Source organism: Chrysochloris asiatica, unplaced genomic scaffold, assembly GCF_000296735.1.
Source record: "Chrysochloris asiatica unplaced genomic scaffold, ChrAsi1.0 scaffold00060, whole genome shotgun sequence".
Lineage (NCBI taxonomy): Eukaryota > Metazoa > Chordata > Mammalia > Afrosoricida > Chrysochloridae > Chrysochloris > Chrysochloris asiatica.
The window spans coordinates 16,055,052-16,065,436 of NW_006408578.1; the positions used below are offsets into that span (position 1 = coordinate 16,055,052).

At 47.3% G+C, this 10,385-nt stretch overlaps 1 protein-coding gene across 1 annotated transcript in view; it reads right to left on the minus strand.

Annotated features, from left to right (window-relative positions):
- Window positions 1-6,972: 6,972 nt before the first annotated feature.
- FARS2 (phenylalanyl-tRNA synthetase 2, mitochondrial) overlaps window positions 6,973-10,385 on the minus strand; it is a 615,217-nt gene continuing 611,804 nt past the window's right edge. The window contains exon 6 of the mRNA XM_006864111.1: window positions 6,973-7,111. Coding sequence (XP_006864173.1) covers window positions 6,973-7,111 — 139 coding nt within the window. The remainder of the gene's footprint in view (window positions 7,112-10,385) is intronic.

The window sequence follows — 10,385 nt, forward strand, 5'->3', positions numbered from 1 at the left end:
AAAAAAAAGAAAGAAAGAAAGAAAAGAAAATCAGAACAAAGCAAAACTGACAAACCATATTGTCCACCTTTGTTTGTCCCAAGGTTCCCGCGGCGTTTTTTCCGTGGTGTTTCTGTTCCTCCTGTTTGCTCATGCCGTTTGGTCTCTTTCAAGATGTCGGCTCTGGGCCTCCAAGCCCAGCCCGGCAGATTCAAAAGTATGCGATTTTTTACTTTAGCTCCAATTTCCACAAGCTATAAGCCTTCAAACTTTTAAAATATTCCTATCTCTGTGGTTCTGAGTTTTGGAGTTCTGCCCTGGATCTGCTCTGCCTGGTAGTCTGAGTTATTGCTGACAGCGAACTTCACTGCACCTCCACCCTAGCAGCCATCAAGCCCCGCCTCCCAGACGCATCTTTCTTCCGTTGAGCAACTACTGGGTTTGAACCAATGCTGTTTAGTTAGCAGTCTAATACTTAACCCGTGGCACCACCAGGGCTCCTTTTGCCAAATGATGTGTCACAAATATTTGATCCCAATCTATGGTTTGCCTCCTCCTTTTCTTAATGGTATGTTTCAAAGAGCAACAGTTGTAAATCACTTTGGTAGTACTATTATTTTATCATGTTAGTGCTTTCTGTATCCTTTCTAAGAAACCTTTGCCTATTCAAGGTTGTAAACTACGCCCTTTATGTTTTCTTACTTAAGCTTTCTAATAAGGTTTAGGCTTTTATATTTAGGTCTCTGTTGCCTTACAAATTAATTGTTTTGTTTCAAGTGTAAAGTAGGGGCTCAGGTTATTTTCCTTTTTTTATATGGATAACCAGTTGGTCTTGTACTGTTTGTTGAAATAACTTTCCTTCTCCACTGAATTGCTTTGGCACTGTTAGGGTTTGAAGTATGTCTCTCAAAGACATGTTGCATTCTCATGAATATGACCTTACTTGGAAGTAGATCTTTGAAGATGGAGTCCTTTTAAAACAGAGACTCCTAGACACAAAGAGGGAAGACAGCCATATGAAGACAGAGGCAGATTTGGAGGGAGGCTATCACAAACCAGTGTGTCTGGGGCCACCAGAGGCTGGGAGAGACAAGGTAGGATTTTTCCCATCGAGCCTTGGAGTAACGTGGCTCTGCTGACACCCTAAATTTAGAATACTAGCCTTCAGAATGTGAAACAATGAATTTCTTTTCTTAGAAGCCACCCGCTTTGAGATTCTTTGTTGTAGAAGCCCCTAATTATTTTAAGTAATAATGTAGACAATTTCATATGATTTCCTCTTGTTAGATTGTTTGTTGCTGTAAATGCCATCAAGTTGGTTCTGGCTCATAGTGACCTTGTATAGGGTTTCCAAGAAGCAGCTGGTGAGTTTGAACTGTTGACCTTGCACCTCAAACCGACCATTCGGTCCAGTATAAACAGCACCACACCGGGACCCCCTTGCTAGATTGTTGTCATTATGTGCCGTGGAGTCGCTTCCAACTCATAGCGACCCTGTAAAGGGTTTCCGAGTCTGTAAATGTTTACTGGAGCAGAAAGCCTCATCTTTCTCCCGCGGAACAGCTGGTAGTTTTGAACTGCTGACCTTGCGGTTCACAGCCCGATTCGTAACCACTACACTACCAGAAGCTTCTTAAAACTAGACATCAAGGTTTCCTCTTTAATCAGAGGATCCTCCCTTGGTTGGAGTGAAGGGCCTGTGCTCTGGCCAGCAGATGGGGATCCCTTATATCCTGTTATGAACATCCAGCAGCCTCATGAAAAGGAAGTGGGGGTGGACACGGACCACGTAGTGCTTCTGTGGCGCATTTAATGCACTGACTTCCTTTCAGGTCAATCCTTGTCATTTAGTCTGTATCTCCCTTGATTTCTCCTGTTAAACTCTCCAGGATCATGCTGAGGCCTCTCTAAGTCTTGTATCTAGAACACCAAGGGCACCTAGCCCCGCTGTTCCACATTTTGGAAGAGGAAGCTGTGGAGAGTGAGGTAGTGGCCTTGTGTTCTCGACTGTCTTCCTATCCTGACAAGCACAGGGTAGAGTAGGACGCCATCAAGCTGACTGTGACTCACAGCAACTTCATGTGTGTGAGTAGAACTTGGCTCCATTGGGTTTCCAATGGCTGATTTTTCAGAAGTAAAGCACCAGGTCTTTTTTGAAGGAGGCTCGGGGTGGACTTGAAAATTTCCAACCTTTTGGTTAGCAGCTGAGTCCATCCACCGTTTGTGCCCCGCAGGGACAATCTCTCAGGCAAAGGCCCTCAAATGTTACCGCTACACCTGTCAACTGGAAGGCCCAGTGCCTCACCCGCTAGTCTCATACTGTTAGCTCCAAAGTACACATCATGGGGCTTCCCTTTATGAAGTTTTCTGAAACTCAAATAAGACACACATCATTTCCTGAGTTCTTTCTGAGCTCAGTCAGAGGAGGAAGGAAAGGGGCATTGTCTCCACTTCAGAGTTGGTGTATGAGTGGCTTACTTGGGATAGAGCTAGGCATACAGCCCTTGTGCTGGGCTAATAGCCTGGCAGGTATCTCTGCCCTGTTCCAGATCAGAGGAACGATTGCAGTCAGTAAATGGGGCAAGAAACAGAACCAAACCAAGGTGATCTCATCTCTGAGAAGCTGTTGGCGGCCCCTGCCCTTTAACAAGGTACTGCCTTTGCTTGGTTTTTAAAGCAATGAGGCATTACTGCGTAGAGGGCACTCAGAACGCTCAGGGCAATATAGTCTTTGCCTGATTGTTGAGGTCCAACCCAGGCTTCCCATCCTGCCCACCCCTTTCTGGGTATAGCCTCCTCTCCAAGGATTGCCCTGGTGTAGCACTGTAGGATAAGTATTGGGCTGCTAACCACAGGTTGGTGATTCAAACCCATCTCCTTAGAAACCCTCTGCAGGGTCGCTGTGAGTTGAAGCCAAATCGATGGCAAGAAGACTGTGCAGCTTCGGAGCTTCTGTCCCTCTGGCGCTGACCTCTCAATCTCGCCCTGTCCTGGAACCTGACTGGCTGTCCCAAAGGAGCTGTGGTTTCAGGTACAAGTCTCTGGCCGCTTTAGTCATCTGAATGTGTAGAGCGGTCTGGCCCATGGCCTTGTTCCTCCTCCTCCTCCTCAGGGTCCTGTAGCTGGTGGTTAGCTGCTGTTCTGCCCATCTGTCTGTGCAGTGGTCCAGATGGTCTTGGCAGTAGGGAGCCGGGGCCCTGGGAGCAGGGAGGCAATGGTAAACACACAGGAGGGGGTCAGGAGGCTCCTCAATGCTGCACATGAGCACACTCACCTTCTTCTTTGTCCAAGAATGGAGATGATAGGAGAATGATGATGGAATGGGGAGACTCCCTGATGGCTGGTCCAGTCTATCTCCTGCACAGTCCACCACTGGCACCCAGACTGTACCCAAACATTGGACATGACCAAGCCATGTCCAGCAGAGCCTGATGCTGGGAGCGTCAACCACCAGCAGCCCACCACCACTGTAACTAATGACACGGTGCCCACCTCATTACAAGGGAACAGACATGATCCACAGGTGAGGCTCATGATCAGCTTTGAAGAGGGCAGCTGGGCAGGTATTTGGAGGCTTCCATGTATTCTTTTGAGTCCATACCTGTTTCCTCTCATATATATGAAAGAGATGAAAGAATCTCCAGTGTTGAAGGGTTTCCTGTTTTATTTCATACTGCCCGACCGTCAGCCAGCACTGTGAGCACTGTATTATTGTGAGCCAGGTGGCTGGTTCCAGCGCAGAAGTCAGCCTAGGAGACTCTCCTGCAGCAGGAAGAGAAAACAGCAGGCGTGAGTGGGCACGGGCACAATGACTGTGGGCCCACCATGCCCTCCGCCCACCCTCCAGTTGGTCCTAGAATTTAGCTTCAGACAGCCATCACTCACCAGTGCAGGTTGGCTTCAGAGGTCTGATCTTTGGGACAGCCAATCCATGAGCTAGAAGGAGACGCCTACTTTGTCCTCAGCTCCAAACTCCACCGCCATCGACTTGACTCAAAGTCATAGTGCCCCTGTGGGGCCTAGCAGAACTGCTCCACAGGGTTTCTGAGGCTGGCAATCTTTTGCACTCAGATGGTCTTTTCTTTCTCCAGCAGAGTGGCTTACTCCACTGTGCCACCAGGATTCCTACTCAACTCCAGAACGTGGGCTTTCAGACAGTCCTTCAAAGGAGCGAAACACTCAGCCACCATGTGTCCCAAGACATTGTGCCCATGAGAGGGTCTGAAGGAGCAGAGAATGAGAGTGCTGGGAGTGCTTCTTCCAGTCCTTCCCCAAGTCACAAGATGATGAGAGTATGAGGGCTGCTGGGATCTTTAAGGGGGCCATCCTAGCTTTGAGGGGCTTGGCCTGATCCTCCTAACTCTTACAAATGAAAGGTTCTGGAGAACCCTTACACTTGCTTGGATTCAGCTGGCCGAGTCCCCATTGGGGTATGAAAACCAGTCCTGGAAGCCCAGGCCCTAGGCTAGTGTTCCAGGAACCAGCTGTGTCCTCAGGTAGGTCATTTTGTCCCTCTGGACTTTAGTGTCTTCATGTGCAGAGCCGGAAAGAGGAGAGGAGGGTCCTTTCCTGAGTGCTGGCTGGGTCTTTTCCAAGCTGAATGAGTAACCACCAGAGCAGGGATCACTTATTGCTGGATTGTTAGATCCCAGGAGTGTGCGAGCACAGCACACAGAGAACAGGCAGCACCGTCTTCAGTCCTCCCACCATGCCCAGGAAGTAGGGATTGGTAGGACTCTTGGGTTACAAAGAATGGACCCAAGGCTCTCAGGGGGTTACCAGGATGGTGCAGGTCTTTGTCACCACTCCCTGCTAGCTTTCTATGAAAACTGTACGTTCCTTGTGCTGTGGCATGGTTCTTCATCTTACGGATTCAATGGTCCATTTCTTCACTTTTTAATTATTTATTTTTCTGTGGGAATCACATTTAAAAGTCAAGTACTCACTTTGCCCATGAGTGTCAACCAGAGCAGAGCTCCATGGGAAGTCTGGATAAGCCCCTGTCAGTCTGAGATCTCACATAAACAGAACAAAGGCCTGAAGAGCAGGTGGGAGATGCAGAACCTACAACCATCTAACTCTGCTTAGGTAGAAATTCTTAACGTAGAGGCAGAAGGCATGAATGTGAATCCTGTCTCCTCTTAGTTGAGTTCCATGACTTCTCGAAGCCTCCTTTGCCACATTCATAAAGTTTAGATAATAGTAGATTATATTTCCGTGGAGCGTTGAGAGGAATATTCAGGAAAGCTTGCCTTCAGTGAACCCTATGGACTGTTGGTTGATTCTAGACCCAACCACGTTCAGAATATGGTACAAATATGTTATTGTAGCTGCCATTGAGTTGAGGCAGTTCCCAACTCATGGCAACCCTGTGCATAATGGAATGAAACTCTATCCTGTCCTGTACCATTCCCGTGATTGGTTCTGGATTGGACCATTGTGATCCACATGGTTTTCATTGGCTGTTTCAGAAATAGATGGTCAGGCCTTTATTCCTAGTCAGTTCTAGTCTAGAAGCTCCTCTGAAACCAGTTCAGCATCATAGAAACATACAAGCCTCCACTGACATATGGGTAGTGTTTGTGCATGAGGTGTGGTGCAATGGCCAGAAATTGAAAAATATCTCCTATATGGAAGCTGAACCATTGAATCATCAATAAATCATAGTACAAGTATACAGCATTTTTGAAAAATGTTTGCTTGAATTAAAACTCAGGTTGTAGACCATGAAGTAGAACCACTGTTTACTAGACATTATCTCTGTAGCTTGTTTCCTGAGAGAGTATTAATGGATGCCTCACACCCTAGGTGATGAAGAGTCTCTGAAAATGCAGCCCAAGGCTGGGTCAGAAAAGGTCTGCTAAGCACATGCTGCTGACTAGCTGTACTGACTGGCACACAGGCCCTCCCACTGGGCAACTGTACCCCGAGGGTCCCTGGACCCCAGACAGCAGTTAGGTCGCAGGCTCGAGGTGGGACTTGGCTTCCAGAAATGCCTGGGAACGCCACATGAAAAGTCCAAATTAATAACAGGGTAAATGATATTCCTTCCCTCTGGAAAGCAGCTGCTTGCTCCGCCCCTGCCTGGCTAGCTAATAATGGCCACCCCTCATCAAACCCACACTTGTGGTCCTCCATCATCACCAGCACTGTAGCAGGCAGGGAATTTGATTAGAAACTGGCTCATGAACTGAGTAGGCTGACTACAAAGGCCTGGACTGGGGAGGGGACATCAAAGTCCACATTCTTCCTTAAAGGTCGAATCTGGAAGCGAGGCCTCCCTTTAGGAAACAAAACTCTGAGGGAGTTCAAGGACCTGGCCCTTGCTTGGTGCCTCAAAGACTCCAGGGCATATGCTGTCCTTTTTGGCCTCACCAGTGGGGCAAAAGGCAGAGGAAGCCACGCTCTTGGATCAGAGGTCTGACCCCCAGCTCTGGTTTATGAAAAGCAAATAAATATCTGGTTTTGGCTCAGAGACATGACTCCCTTAACTTTTGAGGGGAGCCATGGCATTTCATTAGTGGTCTCTTTGAAGCCTGCCCTTTAAAAAAACAGAAAGAGAAAAGGGAGGAAGGAAGGGGGGCTGGACTCAAAAAAGCTTCCCTTCTCTGGAGTTTCTGCTGCTCGTGTTGGTCTTTGCTCATTATGGGGATGGAAGAGCCTGTCAGGTAAGAAATAATGCCTGGTGTTTACACTTTAATGGATCCCAGGGACCAATTAACAACACTGCATGCCAACGGGCAAGGCACTTTAAAAAAGGAATGGAGGGATCTCTTACATTATAGCTCCTTTCTCCCCACTCCCCAAATACAAGACAAATGCTATGTCAACAGTTTTTCAAGAGTGATCCTTTATTATCTGAAAGTCCAAAAACTGACCCACTTATCAAATGATGTCTGATGTCCCTGTTCAAGCACAATATTGTTTTCTCTCCAGTGATTCTTTCAACCACGAGGGGGCCAAGGCCGGGAGAAGCGGGGTGGGGCGGCAGCTTCAGAATCTGCCCTCAACACCCAACTCCTGCACTGTGGCCTTCTGCACAGCCTCGTGGACGCGCTGTACCTCCAGCTGCGACAGAGTTCGCTCCATGTGTCGGTAGGTGATGCGGTAGCAGTGGCTGGTCTTCTGAGTCCTAGAACGTAGGAGAGAGGATGGTGAGTGGGCCTTGTTTGCAGCAGGACGAGATCTCCATGGCTCAGAGAACTGTGAGCCCAATCCCCACCGCTGCTGCTACAGCACGAAAGTATTGCTTTCCCCTAATGACTTGCACCTTCCAACTTCTTTGTGGGGAGGGTGGTGATAAGGGAAGCATTAGCCTCTAGACCAGTCTGGACCAGTCACTACTAAACCAGTCACAACTCAGGAGAAAGATGAGGCTTTCTGCCCCTGTAAAGATGTGTAGCCTCACAACTCCAGTACATGGTAGCGATGAGCCGGAACAGACTTGGTGGTCCACAAACATCACTACGAGTCTAGACTGCTGACTCCCGCTGGTCCAGCTGTATCAACATCCCCTGGAAAACTTCTTGTTAAGTGATTTCCTGGAGATGCTGACTGAGATGTTCACCTGTCCCTAGGTGATTCTGACCAGCAGACTGGGTTAGGGGCCTACCTTCTCACAACAACCCCACAGCAATGACCTAGTGGCTGCTCAAGTCCTGTGTGCCCTAAGGATGAGGGTACACCTCTCTCACACCCCTGCAGGCTTGGGAAGGACATACTATGCCTTCTGGACACTTACTTTAATCCTCTGCATTTGCCCTGGTGGTGCTGAATTGGTTTTGCAGAATAACTGGACAATTTTGCAGTATGTGGACAGGGTAACTGTAAGATCATACTGGTACTGTGATTTCTAGGGCACTCTGGGTAGCATGACCGTCTCAGGAAAAGCCTGGGCCACATATGGCCAGACCTAACTCGATGCCCTGAGCTACCTTCACTGGCTAGGTGGCTGTGGACCAGCCACCTCTTCTTTCTGGGTGCTTACATTTCTCTTCAATATAAGATGGGGGTGGGCTTGTTTAGCTTCAGAATCCATGGAGTCCTTTTTTCCCATCCCCGATCACAACAGAGTCACTCCATGCCTTTCTTCCCACCTCAAGTGAAGACATAGAACTAAACCCAGTGGGCTTGGCAGCTGTCTTCCAGATGGTATGGGTGGGGCTGTCACCAGGAGGGGAAGGCCAAAGCCCTTGGCTTCTGGTGGCTTCAGCTCATGTTACACCCTCAGGCCCCACCAGAAGACCTGCTAAGTCCAACCATTGCCCCTGAATCCAAAGCCTTTGCTTTCAGGGGATGGTCCGGACTCCAGGATTTCTTTCTGTGCAGTTAGTTCTCTGTCTTTTCTTCTCTCCCTTCCTCTGGTTCTAGGCAGAGCCTTCTACTGGGCTGGTATACCTGATGCATGATGAGTTTGCCTTGGGTCCTCTCTAGTCTGCTCTTCATCTCCTCTCCCTGCTCTTCCTCCCTTCTCATCCCTACTGGCAGGCGGTCATCTTTGAGCCTCCTTGCAGGAAGGAGAAACTCATAGGATTTAGGATTTAGGGTGCTGGGGATCACAGGGGTATCTTTCAGTTTTCAGCTCAGGCTGCGGATGCTGCTGGTGGTGAGTGTTAGTCACCAGGTCACTAAGGGAGGAGGCCTTTCCTTTAGGGGCTTCCTTGGGACTCCCAAGGTCACAGGACCAACTTTGTTCCTTCATCTGCTGTCAGGGAGACACCTCCTCCCACTCTTCTGCTTTCTTCTTCAGGTCAGCTCAGGCACATGGCTCTGCTCAATGGACATGCCTGGGATTGGGTCCTGAGAGCTGGGGAGGCACCACTGCCTAAGCTGTCCAGGGGCTACTTGTCTTATTCCATGCTCCTGATATGAATGCACTATACCAGGAACCAAAATACCACTGAGGCAGAGAAATGCAGCTCACAGAGGTGCTCCAAGAGTCGGGGCTGGTGAAGCAATCAACGCACCCTAACCTACTGCTACCAAGTGCCGTCTTATTCCACTCGAAACCCAATCTTCCCAGTTACAGCCATTGGTTTATGACAAGATTGTAAAGACCGCTCAATGGGAAAATGTCTTTTCAACCAGTGGTGCTGGAACAACAGGATGGTGGTGTGGTTAAGTGCCATCGAGTCTGTTCTGACTCACAGCAACCTGTATAGGGTTTGCAAGGAGTGGGTGAGTTTGAACTACAGACCTTGCAGTTCAAATCGACCTTGTGGTCTAGTGCTCCCTGGGACAACTAGATAGGCACATGCAAAAACAAAACAAACAAACAAAAAACCACACAAAATGCAAACTAGGACTTCTTCCTCACAACATACAAAAAAATCAACTAAAAATGGACCACAGTCCTAACTGTAAGAGTTAAAACTATAACACTCTTCAAAGAAAATAATGAGTAAATCCTCATGACCCTCAGTTAAGCAAAGCTTTATTAGATATAACACTTAAAAAAAAACTGATAAATTGGATGTCATCAAAGTTTAAAACTTTTATGTCTCATAGGATACCATCAATAGAATTTAAAGACAACCTACACAATGGGAGAAAATATTTGTAAATCATATATCTGACAAAAAAACCCACTGGTATTTAGAATATAAAGAACTCTTAACACTCAACAATAACAATTTTTAAGAAGTCCTGGTTTGGTACTGTAGGATAAGACTAGACCACAAGGTCGATTTGAACCGCAAGGTTGGTGGTTCAAATTCACCATGTGCTCCTTGGAAACTCTACACAGGGTAGCTAAGAGTCAGAACCGACTTGACGACACTTAACAACACCACCAACAACAAGATGGCTGCAATAAAAAAGTTAGACAACAAGTATTGGTGAGGATGAGGAGAGATTAAAACCCTCATATATTGTTTGTAGGAATGCGACTGCTTTGAAAAACAATTTGGCAGCTCCTTAAAAAGTTAAACATAGGATTACCATTGTTGTTGTTGTTGTTGTTAAGTGTTGTTGTTCAGTTTGAGTCAGTTCCGACTCATAGCGACCCTGTATAGGGTTTCCAAGGAGCAGCTGGTGAGCTTGAACTGCTGACCCTGCAGTTCAAACCGAGTTTGCAGTCCAGCACATTAACCCACAATGCCATACCAGGACTCCAGGATTCCCAGAAGATGCAGGAATTCACTCAAGAAGAATGAAAATGTATGATCAGATTGTACACCTATGTTCATAGCAGCATTATTTGTATAAAAGTTCCAAAGTGGGAAAAACCCAAGTGTCAATCGACTGATAAATGTCTAAACAAAATGTAGTCTATCCATACATTAGACTAATCCATACATTATACTACTTAGCCTTAAAAAGGACTGAAGTACTAAGGCACGTAATAACATGGAAGAACCTTGAAAACATTCTACTAAATGGAAAAAGGCAGATGAAAAAGACCACAT